Source organism: Pagrus pagrus (genome assembly GCF_965226575.1).
Source record: "Pagrus pagrus genome assembly, chromosome: 12".
Taxonomy (NCBI): domain Eukaryota; kingdom Metazoa; phylum Chordata; class Actinopteri; order Spariformes; family Sparidae; genus Pagrus; species Pagrus pagrus.
Window position 1 is genome coordinate 30,930,703 of NC_140196.1, and position 22,646 is coordinate 30,953,348.

Below are 22,646 nucleotides of genomic sequence, written 5' to 3' on the forward strand. Positions count from 1 at the left end.
TACAGTTTAACAGTGTCCCATTGGTGCCAAAAGTCTCTTTCAGGCCAATGAGTCTCACGTTGTTTTGTTTGCTATGGTTTTCGAGGGTTTGAATGCGTTCCTGCATTACTTCCATCTGTTTACTTCTCCTGGTGGACACGCGGCCCGTGCTTTTGAAATACTTTGACGCTGACATCTGTAATTTACTCATTTACTCCCCCAAAAGGACTTGGGCTATTTACTCAATCAAACGGCTTCAAAACTTAAAGGACTGTGAGCCACTAACTAATAATAATTTACAAATTTACATGTCGGAAGATGGAGAGCCTCTAACCAGCCGCCATCTTGTTGGCCGCACCCATGTGCTCTCAATACTTTTCCTTCTTGATTAAATGAAAAGATCATTAACAGGAAAGTGTGAATGAATCACAAGCTACATTAGGTGGTGGAGTCCAGGGTTGTTTGTTGTGCTCAGTGTTTTCCATGCATGGACTTTGAAAATGATTTATTAATATCTGATGTGTGTTTCTGGTAATATTTCAGTCTTCAGGTCATGTGATCCTCTCAGTGTGGGAGGGTTAATAAGCCTTTATACTTCCAGTGTGAGTTTACAGCAGTTTAAGCCTGGTGGACAAATATTGGCTTTAATAACCAAGAACAGATGATGAGAACTGTACACATGGCATCAACATGCTGACCTGTGCCTCACCTTGTGTAGTGTGAGTCAGCACTGTAAACACTTTGTTCCTTTTCCCCTCTTCAGGTCCAAGACCCGTGACACCAAGGTTCTGATAGAGGACACCGATGATGACTCCTGACATCAGGCCACGCCCCTCGCCTGGGTCCAGAATTTATTCAAAGGAGGGAACTCCACCTCCTAACTGAGGAATTACCCAGCGAGTCGGGCGTTGAACTCTCAATCAAGGATGAGTTTGAAACTTGTCATGCTTACAGTAAATAATCCTGTCCAATGCATGAGCCTCTGCTCGGGTTCAGAACTATTTGACGGGAGGAACTGTGACCTCTTGAACAAACAACCCAGCAACATGGCCATGGTCCTCCTGCTCCTACCTTCAATAATAACCGGGGGGGATAATCACCTAAACTCTACCTTACCCAAGCAGTGGGTGAACAACTTCCCTGACATCCACAGCCACCCACAGGTGGACTCTTGAACTGCACCCACACCTCAGCCATTGCTTGGGCTCTCCTCAAAGCCTCAGCCTAGCATGAACAACGCAGCTAAATGGACCGCAAGCCGATCACCCTGACAGGAAGTGTCCCTCTTCCCTCTCGGTGCCACACAGCTCCTGCACATGGAGAGGCCGACAGCTTCAACCTGCTGCTCCAGGACCAAAAGGTTTTCTCCCCACCCTTAGCTATTAGTCTCCACCCACAGTCCCTCCATCCAGGTGAGGCTTAGAAAAAGGCCATTCAAAGCTCAACAGATCTCAAGTCAGTCTGTCATTTGGACCTCAAATCATTTGAACCTTAAGCCCCTTTTTTCCAATAAGAGGATGAAGAGGGTTGAAAAGTGGCACCTTCTTTGGCCTTGTGATCTTCTCTCTGACCCTCGGCTGTCCCACCGGCCAACAGACTGCTGATGAACATTTGATAATACCAAGCGGTCACAGGCTTCACTCCCTCACCCTTCAGCTTGCCCCTTCAAATCATCACAGAGCTGCCTACCTGCACCTTACATGCTTTAGAATCACTCACACACACACACACACACACACACACACACACACACACACACACACAGAAACACGCACTTTGTAGGAATAGTGACTTGCAGTAGGATGCCTGTTGTGTGTTCACACACACAAACAGTGATTTAAAATGTTTTATTGTTCGTGGATGTGCAACACTTGACCGTCAATCTTTTTGAGACCCTGGCTAGAAAACATACACACACACACACACACACACACATAGACTAGCAATTATTTGTAACCATGGTTGTAAATAAGAGACGGACCAAAGTAGGAGGTTGTGTGAAAGTATTCTGAGATATCAAATACTTAGGGAAAAAAACATGAAAAAGTGCAGAGTTCAGACTGTGGAGCAGCAGCTGGAATGACTGCTCAGCCATGGAGCTGAGAAGGAAATTTGACTTTTGTTTCCAGAACATCATCTGAATCATCCAGCTGTAACTCCAGGTCACCTCTCCTCCATCTGGACATGGTTTTGCTGAATGTATGCTAGCTTATTTATGTATGTATGAGTGGAAGAGATGCCTAAATACCATCTGTCCACCCAAGTGTTTGGAATCTTTAAGATGAGTCACTAGACATTTTTATTTTGTCCCCTGAAAACTTGATTGGAAAAATGAAGACCCTTGGTTTATGTCAGCTTCATCTGTTGAACTGGTTTTTGAAACATGATCCTAATGAAAAAGGGGGGGGGGGGTCACCTGTCTGTCACATGCTGGTCCAAACTGTCACAGTCAAAATGATGAATCTGAATGAAGTGTCTCTTCCAGCTGGTTTGGTTTTGAAGGATCCATGCAGGAGTCAAAATCAATTTTATTTATTAGCCCAAAATCACAATCATATTGCCTCAGTGGGCTTTAATGAATGTGATGCTGTGTACAGTCATGAGATTCATGCTGGTGTAACTCCAGGAACACTTCACAGTTTAACGGTGGAAAGAAATACCATGTTTGTCTTAACACAAAATCATTTTTATTATATTTATATGTTCATTATGTAGTCATCCTTCTCAGCAACATTTGTGAGTCTACCATGAATTCTCAAATAGTGGTTTAGGCTGTTAATCCCTCAATGTCAGAGAAAATGTGTTCTTTTAATTTCCCCTTCTGCCAAGGTCATGCAAACTCAAAACTTCCTTCATGTTTCCCCTTCGTCTGGATAAATTCAGTATCATACATTATAATAATAATAATACATTTCCACATCTTTATTTCTGTCAGTCTTGTCACACTCACCACCACCGTCACGTTTGCTGCTCTCTTTCTCATATCTAACAAAAATTCTGCTTTCATTCATTAGTTAATTACAGTTTACAGTAATTACATTTTAAGTTTTTACCAACTTTTCTTACCCTGCTCAACAAACTCAACATGTGCTGCAGAATTCATCATCACATTAAAAGTTGGCTAGCCTTCTGTTATGTGCTTCCCAAGTCTCCAAAAGACGGAGATCATAAATTGATTTGAAAAGATGTTATTTACACCCTTAATGCACGATAGAGCTCGCAGCTACAAATAAATTGATGTTTTCAGCTCTGTCTGGGGGCGTGACTGAGGCTTTGTGACGTCGTAGCCTGAGTGCTCGTTTAAAGGCAAAGTTTCTGGATACGAGTGTGTGCATTTCCCTGTGGACTGAGTGTTTTAAACCTTTCAGTATTTATATAGCTCCCAGAACTGCTTTCTGTGAGAGCCATCATTTTTGGCTTTAGGTCATCTCATCCCCACCATCATTTGATTTTATATGAGAATTTATAGTAACTTTCTTTACTTGATGGCAGTTTAAGGGGTGGGTGGGTGTGTGTGTGTGTGTGTGTGTGAGAGAGAGTCAGTCTGTTGTTTGGTGAGCAGGTAGCTGTGATCACACTGGAGAAAATGCTTTTCTAAATCTTTCTCATAGAGAGAGGAAAGTCATTTGTTGCCTTTTTACACATCCCATAATCAGTTGACACACTTCAATGTGAGTTGCTGGTTGGTCCAACACCAGCTCGTGTTGTGATCATAAATGAGCTGTTAGACTGCTGTTTAGGTTTTGTTAAGGTGTTATTTTATTTTTTACTAATTGCTTTTACTAATCAGCCATTAAAAAAAAAACATTCCACTTTCATGGTAATGAGGTTTTGATAGCTAGTGTTTGCTGTGTGGAGTGAATGAGAGTGACTGACTGGTGGTGTCCTGACTGGAGTCAGTCACCATTGAGCAACATGTCTATCTGTGCACTTTAATGCCAAACTTAATTGAGGATGGTACATTTTTGAGTAAGGGAGTTTTAGTTTGCATCATCTTGTTTTGGTGGTTTGCTAAAATATAGCAGATCAACTATTTGAGGGCTGAGATGTGTTTTGGAGCCTGTTTCATTTGGACCTCCAACATGAGAGCATTCAGCTGCCAGTGAACAATCTATGTAGCAGAGATAGCAGAGATACTGACAGTTTGGTCAATTAAACATGTAGGTTAAAAGAACAAACAAGTTAAAGAAACTGTCTCTTAATATTTTGGCTTTGACAAGCTTCTTATGTATTGATTTTAAGTTTTGTGTTTTTGCGCAGTGATAACACTGTCCTGTGTGAGGAAGCGTCCAGCTTCTGATTGACAGGAAGTCTTCCACTGCCTGCATTTCCACCCATTTGACAGGAAAAATCACATTCCATGATTGTTACTTACTGACTTTACTTTACTTCCTCAGGTGTGCCAGTGGATTATACAGCGTTACTCTCAAATCAGGATCATCTGTGCTGGTTGCAGATGTCTACAAAGATTCAGATGCAGCAGTAAATGAGTTTGATGTTTTTAATCCTTTGCTTTTATTCCACCAAGTTTTTTGTTACTCAACTGCTTTTTGCACCTTGGTATCTTAATGATCTGCTCTACCATTGTGGAAAGCCTCCTCTGTACCAAATGGTTGTAAACAGCTCTGCCCATTGTTCACTCCCCACCCTGAACATGATGGGTGACCCTGTTCAAACCAGCAGCTCTCAGGCCGGCTCACACCAGTATTTAAAGCCATGTGTCTGTTATCACGGTGTTGTTGATGTTCCTGGAACATCAGAGTTAATGTTGCTCCAGCACCATAGTTTCTATGTATTGAAATGCTGACAAAATCCACATCTGGTCCTAATCTGGTCCAATCCATAGTGGCTGAATGAGTTGAGTGCAGGACTTATTGTTTTACTGCTCATTCATTATTTTTACACCAATTTGAGGGAACTAAAACACTTGGTTAGGTTTAGGGAACAAAAATGATAAAAAGATGCCTAACCCATGTCGGAGTAGTTCAAGGTTCATGAGAACTTCTGTACCCGTCCAGAATAAAGCTTCAAACTGAAATAAGCTTGACGTGAAAATGTGATCTTAAAAATATTTAACTGATAGAGTTTGATAAGAGCCTTGTTTGAGTTTTCTGCTTTTAAGCAGTCTTAGGTTTTAAAAATTTGTATAAAAAATAGAAGTTTAAATTTGGGTCAGTAAGAATAACACTGAAAGACAGAGTGTGACACTGAAGAAGTATAATCTGAGTGGTCTGCTGATGAGCAGACTGGTTTCAGTGTCATCAGAACCACCAGAGCTCAGGGTCAGTCTCTTTCTCACTCACACACACACACACACACACACACACACACACACACACACACACACACACACACACGTTGCCTTCTCTTCTTCTGTCTTCTATCATTCCCACGCAGCAGACACAATCATTCCATCCAAAGAGAACAGTTCAGTTTTCTGATTTTAAATGCAGTGTATTTGTTAGGACTTTTATTTTTTAATTCCTCAGGTTTCCATGTTACTTTATAAGACTTTATTTAGATTCTTCTGAAGCCATTCCTGTGGTAAAAAACAGCCTGTTCCACAGTGACGGGAGAGTGGGAGGTGAGATGTAAAACAATTTGATCTCAGGATATTGTGAGCACATTTGCACCTTAGTCTGCTTATTCACAACAACGCAGAAGCTTCCTGACTTCCTGTCACCTGCCTGCCGTCAGTGTTGTATTTGTTTCTTCCATGAGTTCACCACAGATCTGTTTGAGCCGAGCAAAGGAACCCCTACAAAGTCAAACCATTTTAGTTATTTTTCATTTTGATCTTGTTGAATCTGTAAAATGTCAAATAGGACACACAAAGTCCCCAAACCTTTGTGCTCCTTCAGTACCACAGCTGAGCCTCATTGGGTTGCATGCTCAATTTGTGCTGATTGTGAACTTAGCGTTTTAACACTTCAGCTGCAGTCAGGCTGACCAGACTCCCACTGATTAACTCTGTTGTTTTAGAGTTTGAAGTAGTAAATAGTGTCTTTGATTGCTTTTCCTACATTCCAGATTGACTCAGACTGCTCTGCACAGACACTCACCACACTGCTTTCATGTGACAATGTTTGACACTGTGACAGATCGGTGAATCCCCCAGAAGTCAATCAAATGAAATGTTTCTTTAGTGAGTTTGCCACCAGAAATGTATTCTTAGCAATGTCCTTCAAGGGTCAGGATCAAATATCTGCTCAGATTTGTGATCTTGTTCATCAGATGTCCGATTTAACTTCTTTGTCAAATAAAAAAAAAGAGCCATGTTTCTATTTCCCCACTTGGTGGGGACGGAAGAGGGCCAACATTTATTTGAGTTCTGACTTTTTTCTCCAAAACCTGAATCTATTTTCTTCTGGGGACAAAGTCAGAAGTCAGAAACATATTTCAAAATGGCTCTGATTGTCCTCTGTAGACAGGAAATGATGGACCAAACAAGTTCTTTCAGAATGTTTAGGATTGTTTCAACTGTTCACACTGTAGCAGCTGATTTTCATCAAATATCATCAGCTGCTTCACAACAGAGCTGCTCAGTGGACCTCATGTGGACTGTTTTTGTCTTCTCATCCTACTATGTTTGTTCTGTTTTCCAACTCTGATGAGGAGCAGGTGATGTTGCACTGTGTGAGTAACCTGTCAGTAACCTGATGCTGCTGTGCTGAAATATGACAATAAACTCAAAAACATTTTCCTAAAAATATGTTTTAAATATATATTTCATGTCTCATTTAAACCCCACATTCATTCAGGTTGAGGCATTATGACTTGTAGAGCCACAACATGTCACTTCCTGGAGAAAGATGGTTAATAGCTGAGTCTTCTCCTCAGATCAGTAAGTCTGAGCTCCCGACACACAGCCTCAGTATATAAGACTCAACTATTAACTGTCTTTCTGCAGGAAGTTACCTGAAGTCAGTTCAGTGTTCTGCTCGTCTGTGGAGAGAGCCAGACTGTCTGTTCCTGACTGGTACATCAGGTGTGGACCAGTCAGAACTTTGGTCGGTACCTAAAACCAAATTCTCTTCAGTCTCTTGTACGTGCCACTCAGGACTGACTCTGTTCATACAAGCCATCCCTGCTTGAGGCCCGATGTGTCTTCAGATGTCCAGATGAGACCATTAGACAGATATAGAAGGCGTGTAGTTCTGTAGTGAAGCATCTGTCAACAGTTTGATCAGAATCAAGTGGTGTGATTGGATGAGAAGTCCAAAGAGACAGTTTGAAGAATCTGAGTGTTCTGAGGTGTTGTGTCCTCAGATGTTCATGCACCAATAGGAAAGCAGGGTTGTTGCTGAAGCTTGAGCTCCGATTCCCATGGCAACACTGTCAACTCTGCAGGTGCAGGACGTCCCAGTTTATGGTGTTGTTGCCAGCTGCTCCGGTGCTTGTTCTCAAGTGAAGCCTCGTGAAGTTCAAAAACCTGATCTTTGAAATGATTTGGTGTTGGTGAGCCGCCCTGTGAGGAAACTGTCTGACACACCTGCTGGCCTCCAGTTCTGTTGTGTACACACCAGTCTTCATCTTCCAGAACTCACTGGGCCTGGAGGGTGGAGCCTTTCAGGGGACGACAATCTTTTAGACATATATTCATGCTGTTAACCTGCTTTTATCGTCTTTTTACACCACAAACTTGTTGCTTTTTTAAAAAAGGATTTGGCTCTAATGAACTCACCTGACACAGGTGATCGTCTGAGACACTAAATGCTCACTGACTCAAAGTGACTCAGTGTGAAACAGAGAGCAGGTTGTGAGAAACAACAACTCCACTTGGATCAAATTCTCTGATGTCCAGATGTTAAAGTGTGAAGTGGAATAAAAAGGAGCCAAAACCACAAAATGTGACACTTTGTGGTGGGTCTCCATGCATTAAGACATGATCTAAGTTCTGACCCCACCACGCTGTAACCCAGAGCTGATGATTATACAATACATTATATATTGATGAACATATTGATTAGAAGCATTGTATAATCAGTGACTGTGCTGTGGGTGTTGTCTTGTATGTACAGTAGCAGTGTGATGCTACAGAGGTGCCTGGTTTACCAACCTGTTACAGTTTTTCAGTAAAAACAGCTGATGCTCCTCAGGTGTTTGACTGGACTCTTATTTCCCTTCTCACACTCACACTGATGATAATGTGTCTGTTCACGACAAACAGGTTAACATTTCTCTTTTAAAGTAACACACTGAGCAGATTCAGTGCTTTCAGGATTTAGAAAAAACATGCTCATCCTGTATTTTTGGATTTGAGCTTCTAATCAGCAGAATTAAAACTTTCTCTCTAGAATTAGAATTAGAACCAGTCATTGTGCTAAAGGTTGTCACGGTTCACGATAGTCTGACAGCTCCTGTAGTTTCAGCTGGGAGATGGCATTAATGTCAGCAGTGACCTCACTATATTTTACAAGCTCTCTTGGCTTTCATTTTAATGAATGAACAAAATAAACTCACAAAATGTCAAGAAAGGAATACTCTCACTTCTGTTTTCTTTACTCTACAGAAGACTACAACTGTACACGTCTGAATTCAAGTTTCTCTCTGACTGAACTAAGACGAGCTGAATCACCTCGTTAACTCATAATAAAAACACACTTTATTCAAACTGCACACAAACTGAATAACAGTCACCAGAACAGTGTTGGTTTGTCTCCATAGTCACCTCTGGTTTGGTCCAAATAAATCCTCAGTTCACAGACTATCATGTGAAAATATTCACCTCCTGCTGATGTCCGACTCTCTCTGTCCTCTCCTGTCTCTCTCTGTCCTCTCTCTGTCCTTGCCTGTCCACTCTCTGTCCTCGCCTGTCCTCTCTGTCCTCTCCTGTCCTCGCCTGCTGTGTCTTCTCGTCCCCGGAATCACAGTCCTGGTCAGAGTGGCTGTAAATCACCTCTGTACTGTGTCCCCCTAAATTTACATTTAGGGCATTTAGCAGACGCTTTTGTCCAAAGCGACTTACATTAAGTACATTTGTCACAAGAAAGAAACCACAACATATCACTGTCGATAAAGTAGAAAAGAAAAAATAGAAACAACCAGGAGTTGCGTTGCGTCCTTTGTGAGGAAAGACTAGATACTGCGGATGTTGTAGAGGGCAAATCTGCAGGATCAGGCCACTGCGGTGATTTTGGGGGTGCCGGATAGTCTGTCGTCAAGGATTACGCCCAGGTTCCTCGCAGTCGATGAAGGCGATACCGTGACATCCTTGACAGTGACTGACAGGTCCATCTGAGGGCAGTGTTTCCCTAGGATGAAGAGGAGTTCAGTTTTACTAAGGTTGAGCTTGAGATGATGCGCAGTTGTCCAAGCGGAGATGTCTGCCAGACATTGCGTAACACCGATCTGTTGGTTCGCAGCGATTCAGACAGCCGGGGGGGGAGATGATCGTGCTGGTCGGGAGGTGAGGGGACAGAAAGCGTTTAAAGAGGAGGAGAGGGAGGACAACAGAGTGGAGGAGGCTTCCTTGGTGGACATTAGAGAGAATTGTTCTGGGGATGGTAGTGAGGATAAAACAGTTGAGGAGAGAGTGGAGGGAGAGAGGCATTTTAGGTTGTGGCGGGTGGTGACCGTGTGAGGTGTAGGGGCGAGGAAAGTTGTGGACTTCAAGGGGAGAGAGAAAGTGACAAAGTGGTGGTCGGACACAGTGAGCGGGGAAACAGAGAGTGCCGAGATATTACAGGACCTTGTGAAGACAAGGTCAAGTGGGTTCCCGGCCCGGTGGGTGGGTGGAGAGGGGGAGAGTGTGAGGTCAAATGTGGAGAAGAAGCTGATGAATTCAGATGAGCGCAGCTTCTCTAGGGGGATGTTGAAGTCACCCAGGACTACAAGTGGTGTGCCATCATCGGGGTAGCAGCTTAGGAGGGCGTCCATCTCATCAAAGAAGTCGCAGAGAGGACGGGAGGGTGATAGATCACCACAATGTTGAGCTTGAAAGGAAGGGTGACAGAGACGGCACGGAATTCAAATGCAGCTCTGGGTAGGTGGTCGAGGGTAAGGACCTGGTAGGACCACGTGGGTGAGATGAGGAGTCCAGTCCCTCCTCCTCGACCTGTTTGTCTCGGGGAGTGTGAGAATGAGTAGGCAGCTGGAGTGGCAGTGTTTTCTGGAGTGATCCAGGTCTCCGTTAGGGCCAGGAAGTGGAGAGTCTGCAGGGAGGCATAGGCTGAAATGGTGTCCGCCTTCTTGACTGCAGACTGGCAATTCCATAGCCCCCCTAGTACTTCAAGTTCAGTACCGGTGGAGAATGCTTGGTAACAGACATTGGCTGGGTTACACCCTCGAGCAATGGGTCTCCGGTGAAATCTTCTCCGGTTTGATGTCCTGACTGGGATTGGGAGGGACTCATGGGTGCGATCTGTGGTGGACAGTGAGTTCTTTGGACTTCCTCGATAGACTCCCGCAGAGAGACTCCCTAAGTCTTCGTTCCCCTGTCCTGACGCTGTAGTGACTAGCCCATATGTGCTAGATTTCCCTCATGCAGGCTTAGCTCCGCCCTGCAATCAAGCCTATTCAACACACCTGACTTGGCAGAAACTCACTGATAGCTACTCAGTTTCACAACAATTGACACAAATAGTATCTAGACAAGATTAAATATTTCAACTAACTTTCCTCACAGAATGCCTAAACACTGAATCTACAATTTCTCCTTACTAACGAGCAGTTGTTCACAGCTTCCTTCACCTGGACAAAATGTATCTTCTTCACACTGACCTCCATTGTTCTCAGAGGCTTGTGGCTGATGTTCAGTCCCAGTCTGCCGTCCACACGTCTTCACTCTCAGGCTGCTGAAGCTGGTTGAGCTGAGCTGGTGATATGCTGCTTCAGATTAAGAACTACATTTAAAGATCCGGTAAAGTCAAAGTTTATGCTTAAGTGTTTTTAATCACATCTTACTCTATATTTCACCCATACAGGCAGGAATCAATCAGCAGGGGCTCCCTGAGGGAACAAATGTTATCTTTAGTTTTTATTCTGCCACAAGAAAACATCACTTTTCTATGACGACACACAGAGCGGTGTGCTGTGATGTCATCAGAGAACTGAGCTGACAGAAAGCAGCTGCTGTGTCTGTTGTGTTGATAACAATAAATCTTATATGTTTTATAATACAGTATGTCGGGCTTCAAAACTGCTTCTGTTTTCTGTCTTAATGTAAATATTCAAATTTGTAAATGGTCCTGCTCGCTGGTGTTTTCTGATGGAGACAGAAACAGAAAAGAGACAAAATAATGCACACAGGCAGAAAACAAAAGACAAAGTAGTTTTATTTCAGGTGGAAACGACTGATCTAATGTTCCCACCACACATATAATGTTGAAGTGAACACACTTTGTATTTAAGAACGAAACAATGAAACATGACAGCATTATCTCCTAATGAGCACAAATCAGTCTTTATATTTACTTTTTATCTCATTCATTTGCAAGATCATAATATAATAAGAGACAACAAGTGAAGACTAATAAATAAAATCATTATAATAGAATATAATATGAATGTAAGTGGTCACACTTAAATACAGACAGTGAATGTTGTTATTTGATCAGAGGTGACATCATCACATTCACCTGACATCATCATCCGCAGTGCGCTGGCTTTCTCTTCTTAATTCTTAATATTTACAATATTAATGAGGTAATAACACAAACTGGTTTCATAAGTGAATAAACAAGCTGTTCTCAGAGGAAAATAAGGTCCCAGAACATTGTTTGAAGCTAGAGAGGTGGCAGGGTCTGCCACATAGGCTATATCAAAGTAAAACTCCTTTAAGGTTCAGTTCATTCTGACATGAAAAAAAATCAGCCAATGAGGATCTATCGCTGCTCATTAACATTTCTTCAACAAAACTACAGAGTGCTCCTTCAAGTTACTCACTACTCCTACTTTCTCACCAGGGTTTTTCCTGCGTTCAAAATTGCGTGCCGCCCCCAGCCCCCAGCTATATGGATGTTATTTTAACTGCAGTTGCTGCATTCCGCCACTGTGGGGGCGCTGTATCAACAGCAGTGCAACGGAAAGACCTGAAACAACTACCGAAAAAGAAGCAGTTTTTTCCCGGTTTTTGGTGCTATCGGCGTCGATTTTTCCTTCAAAGTTTGGCGCACTTTCTGGGGGCTTGGTTCAAACACGTAAATATTGCTTTTTTTTTCATCCAAGCATGTCGTGTTTATTTAAAAAAAGTTTCCTGAGTAACGTTACTGGTTTTTAGCGTTGCAGATATGGCAGGGAAAATCAGCTTTTTCTTTAAAAAGCAACCTCGCAAGGAGGAGAGTCAAGAGTCCAGGTGAAACAGTGCAGACAAATTAACGTAACAGGCAGTTAAAACGTAATAATTCATGGTGGTGACAATAGGCTCGTTCGAGATGAGCCAGGCCTGCGCAGAATCGATCACCGACGACCACCGCACAATGCATGCCGGTTAGATTTGTGTCCGACTTGATCCCGACTTGCTCTGACGTCATTGACGCGCCTGCAACGATAACCTCACGAGATCAAGGCGGCCGCAGTTTTTAGAGCCAGGCGCCGCAGTTGCTCTCCACCGACTGCAAGACCTCAGGGCATGATGGGAAACGCCTGGCTGTCGCCTGATCAAAGAGCTGATTGGCTCTTAGTTAGGACTACGTTCAGTCGACAATTCTTATTTTCTGTGTAATGGTTATATTTAATGTTAGATTATATGAATCTCATGTGCAATGAAGGTTTAATCTGTTAACAGACATATTTTGTGTGGTTGATATACTGTATATAATTACAAATATAAATACATCAATGAATAAAGATTATAAGAAACCTTTGCTGCTTGTCCTCCCCATGTGTAACCTATATAGCCTATGTACAGTAGCTGTGAAAACGTTTGGACTGTTAATTCAGTAGTTCAATTTCTTAAATTTAGGGATTGTATGATTTATAAATGACAGTGTCTTTATATAAATCTACTTTGTAGGCAATTCTTGTTCAATAAATTACTTCCAAGGGCTGAAATCTGCCCAGTCGTTCTGATTCTCACCTCAGTCATAACAGTGGCATCGTTAAACAAATAAAAAGTTATGATTGAAAAATTTAGACCACAGTGAAAAGAAGTCATCATTTTAGAAAAATCCACTTTGTATGACCTCAAAGTTTGTATTTCTATTTGTTACATTTGTGAGATTAAATATTAAAAATCACACCACATCCCATCTGCCCATTAAGAGGATTAACACAGTGTAATTTATGTGCAGAGTGGAAAAGTAGGGGGATCTCTTCTGCTTTAATTTCATCAGCGATCAAGAACGCATGCGCAGTTTCTTCAGCCATAGCTGTCCGAACGTGTTGCGCAAACTACAGATAGCCTACAGATGGCTCTAACAGGATGTAAATATTTCTGTGACTTCCTGTATATTCTTTGACGGCGGCTGGAAACTGTCCGACTTGACTGCAGCTTTTTGCCACCGCCCCCTGCTGCTGCCGCCTGGTCTCGTCCACCTTCCAGGCGAGGCGCAGTTCATCTCGAATGAGCCTGATATGTGGAAATTGTGTCAGGTCTGAAAGTAGCCTAGTTCACAGACAGGGACTGGCGATAGCGAGGGTCAGAATGCAGGACAGAACGAGTCGGCGAGGCGAGGGTACGTTAGTCCGTTTCCAAGTCATTAGGAGCATAACAACGCAAAGCCAACGTGTACGTGATTTAAACATAATTTTTTATTCATCTTTCCAGACTGCAGATGTGGAGAGGCTCTTCTCTGCACTCAAAATTGTAATATATGATTGAAAACACTATCACTCTTCATGTCTGTATCAGAATAAATACAAAAATACTTGTATTGTTTTGTTTAAGCTGAAGACACCTCTGCGCAACAGACTGAAGGAGAGGCACTTGGATGTCCGAATGAATGAAAAACAGGAGGCTGAAATGTTCTCTGTCTGGTTGCGAGATCTGTGGATAAATCCCCACTTCATGCACTTTCAATTTAAAGTTGGCACCTTATTTTTGTATGTGTATTGTTTTAATAAAAGAATGCTTTAACATGAAAATTGTCATATTCTTATTAGAACTCTTAACTAAAAAATATGTTGCCTGTAAAAAAGTGAGTCAGTTGAATGCACAGAATACATGCATGCGCATGGTCAGGATGGTGCCACCTCTGCCTCAATTTGAGCCAGGAAAAACCCTGCTCACACTACTACTACTCTGATTACTTTGACTCCGTCCTGAATACAAGAGGCCCAACACTGGTCAAAAGTGTCTTATGTAGCTATCCTTAATGTACAATTTGTGATTAAAATCATATTGAGAACTCAAAAAAATATTTATCTGTCCTAAAAACACTCCAGTTTCAATCAGTCCGCTCTCTTTGTTTAACTGAGATGAATCAAGCTCCTGCTCTCAGGCACACTGAGGATGTTGAGGCTCTGTGTCTGCAGCGCTGCTGCTGACCAGCAGGGGGAGCTGCTGGTCAGCAGCAGCAGCAGCAAGGGGAGCTGCTGTTGAACAGAGTTCAGAACAACTTGTTCACTCTCCACAAACCTGTGAGACTGTTACACATGGTGGTGGTGGCGACGCTTTGAGGAAGGAAATATTACACAGTAATCTATTACAGTGTAGACACAGCCACAACACTACTGTTTTTCTCAGAGCTCTCTCTCTCTCTCTCTCTCTCTCTCTCTCTCTCTCAGACAGACAGACAGACACACACACACACACACACACACAGTCCTTCCAGTTGGACCTCCCCCGCAGCAGCAGCCCACTGGCAGTGACATGTAACCGGTCCTGGGCTCGACATGAGCGGGCCTGAGCTCAGTGAAGTCCCGGACGAGTTTGAGCAGCTCGGGCCGTGTGTGAACAGCCTGAGGCGGAGAACCCTGCAGGCCGGCGAGCTATCCGTGGTCCGGACCTTCTCCGACGGCTTTCTCATCAAGTTCCTGCGGGCCAGAGACTCGGACGTGGATCTCTCTCTGAAGGTACCACACAGCGTCCTGCAGAGCTCAGCGGGACACTTTAGTCCCAGAGGAGCTCAGACAGTCAGGACAGACAGAAGTACATTTACTCGAGCCTACTGGAGACTACTCAAGTACAACTTTGAAGCACTTTCATTCAGGCCAGTGTAATAGTTGTGAGTCCACTACATGTATTTAGAGGCTGTAGTTACTGGTTCTGATCCAGATGAACATCTGACACATGTTATATGATGCACTAACTATATAAAATGATGAAGCAGCTGCCACAATGAGCTGCACACCAACATCATGATGTAGGCATGTTCAGTGATGACTGACAGGAGGATGTCTGAGCCAACACGCCTGTAAACTGATACAAATCAAAGGGAGGTGGTTCTGAGTGTCATGGGTTCATATCCAGTCATTGTTCCTTCAGCCTCTGAACACATCGGAAATAAACCTCCAGAATGTAGATATGAGTTGTTTCTCCTAAGGCCAGTGGAAATACGTCCCACTGTCAGAACGGCCCCTACTTCAGTTGTTGAGCAGAATCCTGCAGTGCTGTTCTGCTGTGAAGTTCCAGAACTGTTCTGTGGACCACGAGTGAGTTCATGAAACACTTGAGTTTAGATCAGCAAGGAGAACGTCTGGGGTGACGTCTGTGACACGATGCGACGATAGAACAGCAGAAATTAAAGGATAACTACCGTTTTTTACAACCTGGAGCTTATTTCTAGCATAAAATACGATCATTTACTCACCCAGATAACTTTGGAGTCATTTGGCGTCGTTCGGACGAAATTAGATCCAGTGTAGCACCAGTATATCCATATAATGCGAGTGACGGGGCACCAACACACAGCCTATATATATATATATATATACAGTATATGTACATGTCAGCATGGCAGCTACACAGGCAGGTCTGTGTTGTCCAACACAGCACCAATTACACCAATTACAGAGTTCATCACATCAGATAACACTGATGACACCATGTCTGAATACAGACTACATTCTCTGCCCAGTATCACCAAGAGTGCATTTTTACTTCTTTATTGAGGGAAAGGTTTCTGTCTCAGAAGTGTCCTCAGTCAATCCTGACTCAGCTCGGACTACTTGTTAGAAGTTTTCAGGCTGCGTTCAGAGTGCTCTCACAGAACGTTCTGAATGTTTGAGAATCGGACCTGAAAGCTCCAATAAGAAGTCATGTCTCGATGTCATGTGAAACACTGCTATTGAGAAGTCTGTTTGCTAAACTGGATGAATCTCCTCAACAATGAAGTCTTACAAACACATTTCACACTGAACATGAAATAACATGCAGCTAGTTTCAGTTTCTACACCAACACCAGAATTATTCTCTACCAAACACACAGCGCCAACGAACACAATGTTAAATGAAGAGTCACAGAGGACATGTGGACATATGACAGGTGTCAATAATACAGTGAGCCATGCTTCAGTTTCAGCTCCCTGCTGTCGTCTCTGCAGGTTCACTGTCAGCCACAGTTAATGTTAGGAACACCTGTAATCTTTAAAGATGGCTGCTATGAAGAAGACCAATCACATTTAATTTCATCTTCAGCTCCTTCATTTATCTTCAGCTCACAGATCTACACACAGACTCAAATACAGCTGCCATCTACTCTGCATGTGACGGCCTGATCCAGAACCAGACAGGCTGCGTTCACACACAGAACACCAAACAGTCCATCCTTTCTCTCTGTGTTTTTGGCCCGATTGGTCAGTAGTTGATCCGGTCACCTTTTACAAGTCTTGTGTTTAAACTGTGAAAAACAGTTTTCTTTCTAAAGAATCAAGTGATATTGAATATGGCTAGATTGAATTAAAGGGGACCATTGGGCCTTGGCGGAGGTATGCGTTCTACTGAGTGAAACTCTAGTTATTGACATAAAAGATTCTTTGTTCGTTTTTAATGTGACGACTGTAAACATTCATGTTTCAATGAACACATGTTGTACATCAGGCCGACAGTGTTTCTAGAAGAGCCACGTTTAAAGAAGTGAAGCGCCATTTTACTTTCCCTGCGTCTGACATGTAGCTCATCATTTCAAAGAATTGCTCTTTTTATTTTCTTTATTAGTTTTCATAGTTGAAAAGAAACTTTACATTAGAAAAAAACAGCTTTTTAATATCAGAAGCAGGTGGTCAGGTTGAGTCTGTGATTCAAGTCACAGTAATTATTTTGCTGAACAACAGACAGAACTAATGAATGGTCTATCTGCCCACTAACAGAGCTGTCTCTGGCCCACGAGCCTCCAGCTGAAGAGGTCTGTTGTAAATGATCTTCAGGTTTTGTTGGATGTTCAGGACATTGAACCCGGTCCAGTGAGGTTTAGAACAGATATTCTGACAGTCGATGAGATGAAGTGTGAATAGTTGTAGATTGTGTGAATAGTTGTAGATTGAGGCTCAGTTGTCATGGTTGGATGAACTTTGTTGAGTCTGTCAGTGAAGGCCACACAGCTCCTGTCAGACTTCTTCCTGAGCTTAGTCATCATGTAGAGCTCAACACGAAGGCGGAGATGCTTGTTGTCATTTGAAGCAGCTGGCGCTCAGCCGAGTGGGTCTGAGCTCAGCAGTCTGTCTCTGGCTCACAATGTGCTGCTTACATACAGGCAGCCTTGTGTTTGATTTCCTGTTTGATCTCCAGCAGCAGGAGTGTTTACTGTGAGGGTTTGTCTCAGATAACAGCAGGTCAAAGGTCATCAAACCGTCTGTGTGAAGCTTCTCTAACACTCTGGTGTTTCAGCCACACTCACCCTGAATGATGTACAGTTGTGTTAGAAATAATAGCAGTGTGTTTAAAAAAGTGAGTAAAGCTCAAAATCGTTATAATAGCTTTTATTTCCATACACACAAATGCCCTGGGCACACTGCACATTATATTCCAAATCAAAACATGATGAAAAATGTATCAGATTTGTTATTACTTTACAAAAAGGAATATTAGGCTGTTCAAAAAAATAGCAGTGTCTGCATTTTTCTTTACAAACTCAAACATTTACTGTATAAACTGAAAAATGCTTGAAGATTTAGCTTTCCTGTGAATCACTGAACTAATATTTAGTTGTATAACCACTGTTTCTGAGAACTGCTTCACATCTGTGTTGCATGGAGTCGACTAACCTCTGGCACCTGTGAACAGGTATTCCAGCCCAAGTCGATTCGACTACATTCCACAATTCCTCTGCATTTCTTGGTTTTGCTTCAGAAACACCATTTTTCATGTCACCCCACAAGTTTTCTATTGGATTAAGGTCCGGAGATTGGGCTGGCCACTCCATAGCGTTAATCTTGTTGGTCTGGAACCACGATGCTGCTCGCTTACTGGTGTGTTTGGGGTCGTTGTCTTGTTGAAACACACATTTCAAGGGCATTTCCTCTTCGGCATAAGGCAACATGACCTCTTCAAGTATTTTGATGTATTCAGACTGATCCATGATCCTTGGTATGCGATGCAATAGGCCCGACACCATAGTATGAGAAACATCCCCATATCATGATGCTTGCGCCACCATGCTTCACTGTCTTCACAGTGTACTGCGGCTTGAATTCAGTGTTTGGGGGTCGTCTGACAAACTGTCTGCGGCCTCTAGACCCAAAAAACAACAATCTTGCTTTCATCAGTCCAAAAAATGTTGTGCCATTTCTCTTTAGGCCAGTCACTGTGTTCTCTGACAAATTGTAACCTCTTCAGCACGTCGTTTTTTCAACAATGGGACTTTGCGGGGGCTTCTTGCCAATAATGTGGCTTCACATAGGCATCTTCTAATTGTTACAGTACTCACAGGTAACTTTAGACCTTCTTTGATCACCCTGGAGCAGATCATTGGCTGAGTCTTGGCTCTTGGTTCAGTCCATTCCAATGGTAGTTTTCCATTTTGTCTGGTCTGGTCTTCCGGTTTTGGTTGCCATTTTAAAGCATTTGAGATCATTTTCTGCTCTTCTTCATATGTTTTCCCCTCCAATCAACTTTTTAATCAAAGTATGCTGTTCTTCTGAACAATGGGCCTCATTCACCAATATCTTCTTAGATTCTTTCTTAAGTTGTTCTTAAGAGGTTCCTTAAGAAAACCCTACTTCAGATTCATCAACGCGTTCGTAAGCCTCAGAATTGTTCGCAGCTGTGTTCCTACATTGATGAATGCCACCTCCTCGTAAATTGAGAGCGCGTGCAAGGTGAGTCTAATTAACATAGGATTAGCATAGGTAACCGCCCATTAATGCCCATAAAAGAAACTGCAGGGCCGTGTAGACACTGATGCCGTAGTACAGAGCAAACAGCAACAAAAAGCCAGATAAGTTGTACGTTTATCGAATGGTTACTTATTGATGGCATGGTTTCCAATTTACTTGATTAATGTTAAATCATTGACACATTTAATTTGTTTTAAAATTTAAAATTCTCTGTAAATTACCAAAAATATGAAATGAATAAATAAAAAATTAATATGACAGAATTATCACTGTAATATTGTATTTTATTGAACTGCACAAGAGACGAAAACACAACCATGCTAACATGTCGGCACTGAAAAGTGCGTAAGAGTACTCCTGAGTGTTCGTAGGATTTGTTCTTACCTAAGAATAAATCCTGGATAAGAAAAAAATCATGAATGCCACAATTTTTGTAAAATCTTCGTAAGTGGGACTTAAGAACAAATTTGTTCTTAAGAACGGTTCATGAATGAAGCCCAATGTCTGGAACAACCCATTTTACTCAGACTTTCAGAGAAAAATGCACTGTAACCAGCATGTACAACATTTGATGCCTTCTTCCTTAAATAAGGGCCACTTGTTTCACACCTGTTTTTTCACAGAATGAATGACCTCACTAATTGAACTCCACAGTGCTATTATTTTGAACACACTCCTTTCAACTAATGATTCAGTTACACAGAATCAGCAGCATGCATGTCACAACTGTTGGGTCTGTTGGTTTTCTATTACTCTACTACACCTACTAGTAAATTATTTGCAATGTAGAAATGTAATTTCTACCAAAAACAGTTATTGATCTGGTTAGTGATGTTGGACTGATATTATTTTGAACACAACTGTATGTGTCTGGTGCAGCTCTTACTGAACTACCAGCGGTGGCGGAGGGAGAGTCCTGAGATCAGCTCCTGTCTGTCTCCCTCCTCAGTGCTCGGCCTCCTCAACACCTCATACCACACCGTCCTCCCACATCGGGACCATGCTGGCAGCAGGGTGCTCATCTACAGGATTGGTCAGTACAAGTGTGTGTGTGTGTGTGTGTAGATGGTGATAGTTTTCACCATCACTTCAAGTTGCACTCCTTAACATTTCTGTTGTGGTTCACATTTGACCGAGTGTGTCCTCAAACAGCAGCCACATGAACACTTACTCAGGTCTTCAGTTTGAGAGCCAACAGAAGGAGGCAGTGTCATCGTTTCCTGTGATCCACTCAGGCTTTGGTAACAAATTGGAATTCAGAGTGAATGGGAATGGCAGACTCTGCCATCAAAACTACTATCTAGAGAATTCATCACTGTAAATACAATGTAAACACACTCAGTGACATGCTGAAGAATACAGCATATGGGGTTTGAAAACTCTGAAGGACTCTAACTTTATTTTCATTATTTCCATGTAACTCAACAGCACTGACATTTGAAGATGTAAAACATATTATTTCTTTTCAAATTTCAAAATAATTTGTAAAAAATAAAGTTTACTGGAAAGAACTATTGTGTTTGATTATGGAAATAGAGACTAAGTTGTGAGTTGTTTTGACCCATAAAAACGGTTCCATTCAAATCCAAGTAAAGATGTGTTCATTTTACAATCGTCTTTGGAAACTTAAAGGTGACATATTATGCTCATTTCTGCTTATATCTAAATGGAATGATAGTAACATGCTTTGGTCGAAAAAACCGAAGGATTGAGCACAGCAGGGTTGTTTACACACCAGTTTCACAGCCCTGCTCTCAGCGGCCGGATTCAGGGACTGTTTGTCATTATGCTAATGAGCTACTGCGTGCGCCGCCCACTTCTTCCTGCCGACCGGAAGACGTGAGGACGGCATCGCGGGACCATGGCAACGAGCACTACACAGCAACTTTCAATAAAGTTGAGAAAGAAAAAAAAACAACAACGAGCAATACACAGCGCGACGCAGCTTTTCTGTGTCCGTGCCTGCATATAACTGATAGTAGCACAGCAGACATGTAGCAGGTAGCCCCTGTCTCCAGCTCCAAAACAAAGTAGTGACTGCTTTACTGCAGATAACGTTTTGGTACTCTCAGGTCTGGTCTCTCATGCCAGCAGCTAACGCTACAGGCTGTAGCATTAGCTATACCGTTAGCTGTAGCCTACAGCTAACAACGACGAGCTGTAGCCTACAGCTAACGCTACGGCTAACGCTACACACGTATTACATGTATACCAACACACAGAAAGCGAACGGGAGGATCCGTGCATCCGACGACAGAGCAGCAGTGCTTGGCTTTCGGGTTGTACATGGTAGCGGTCAGGCTGTCGCGTACAAGTTAGCGAGGACGAGAAAATGGCGGATCCTCGTTCAGGTAGCTGGCTTAATGTGGGAGGAGATACGCAAAGAGTATGCAAATCACCCGGACTGTTACGTAACAATCCGGGTGAAATCCAAACGGCTCATTTAGAGACTCAATTCCTGACTCTGCCAGGTACAAAATATTGACTTAGTTGTCAAAACTCATGCTTAAGGGGTGGGGAGGCACTCCGGATACGCAAATATACATACTAAAGCAAGGAAAAAGTCAGTTTTGCATAATATGTCCCCTTTAATTCTTGATGTTGAATTATATGATTGCTGTAGACAGATGTATTTTTTTTTTTTCAATTCAATTCAAAGGGGACTTTATTCCCTTACGAAAAAGAAGTGTACTTCAAGTTTATTTTATCAAGTAAACTTAAGTAAAGTTCAAGTATATTTCCCAAGTATACTTTATCTAGTACGTATACTAATATCAATGTACCAATAGTATACTTAAGTGTACTATTTCAATACTTCTTGGGACTAAATTGGCCCACTTTTTAGTTTATCAACGTATACTTTAAAGTATACTTGAAGTGTAAGAGAAGTAAACTTTGAGTAAACAACTAGTTTACATCTAAGTATTATTTTGTACTGCAACTATACTACAAGTGAACTGTATACTAGTAAGTATAAGTATACTGTTAGTTTACTAGTTATATACTTCTAGTCCACTTTTTAGTTTATGAAAGTATACTCTGAAGTATACTGCAAGTGAAGTTATAGGTATACTGTTAGTTTACTAGTTATATACTTATAGTCCACTTTTTAGTTTATGAAAGTATACTTTTATGTATACTGTCAGTAAACTACTAGTGTAATACTTTTTAAACTGCAAGTATACTTGTAAGTTTTCTTTAAGTGAACTTAACATCATACTTATAGTTTACTATTTATATATTATTTTTGGACATTAAAGTATACTACTAGGTTACTTTTTAGGTATACTGGAAATATACAAATGTACTTTAAGTGGACTTGAAGTTAACTCATATGTACACTACCAGTGGACTACACATATAAAAATTCACAAGACATACTCAGGATTAAGAACATATTTGTTTTCTTTATAAATCAAAAATTTCAAACAAATATTGTACTGGATGCCAAAATATAACAATCACAGAGGATGGAGCAGGGCTGGGGGTCCTCACAGAGGATGAAGTTGGAC

At 42.0% G+C, this 22,646-nt stretch overlaps 2 protein-coding genes across 5 annotated transcripts in view; both read left to right on the top strand.

Moving 5' to 3' along the window:
• The window catches only part of LOC311266862 (xenotropic and polytropic retrovirus receptor 1 homolog), a 128,161-nt gene extending 114,230 nt beyond the window's left edge, over window positions 1-13,931 (top strand). For 2 of the 4 annotated variants that reach the window (XM_084369466.1, XM_084369467.1), the window contains one exon: window positions 743-6,691. Coding sequence is in view for 2 of the 4 variants with exons in the window: in XM_084369467.1 (XP_084225593.1) it covers window positions 743-797 (55 nt within the window). In the remaining 2 variants the exon portion in view is untranslated. Of the gene's footprint in view, window positions 1-742; window positions 6,692-13,807 lie in introns of those variants that run through there. The other 2 variants (XR_014623774.1, XM_084369468.1) reach the window with 2 other exon arrangements.
• A 737-nt stretch (window positions 13,932-14,668) lies between these two features.
• Window positions 14,669-22,646, top strand: part of ttpa (tocopherol (alpha) transfer protein) — a 31,669-nt gene continuing 23,691 nt past the window's right edge. The window contains exons 1-2 of the mRNA XM_084369802.1: window positions 14,669-14,934; window positions 20,014-20,167. Coding sequence (XP_084225928.1) covers window positions 14,755-14,934; window positions 20,014-20,167 — 334 coding nt within the window. The 5' untranslated portion in view covers window positions 14,669-14,754. The remainder of the gene's footprint in view (window positions 14,935-20,013; window positions 20,168-22,646) is intronic.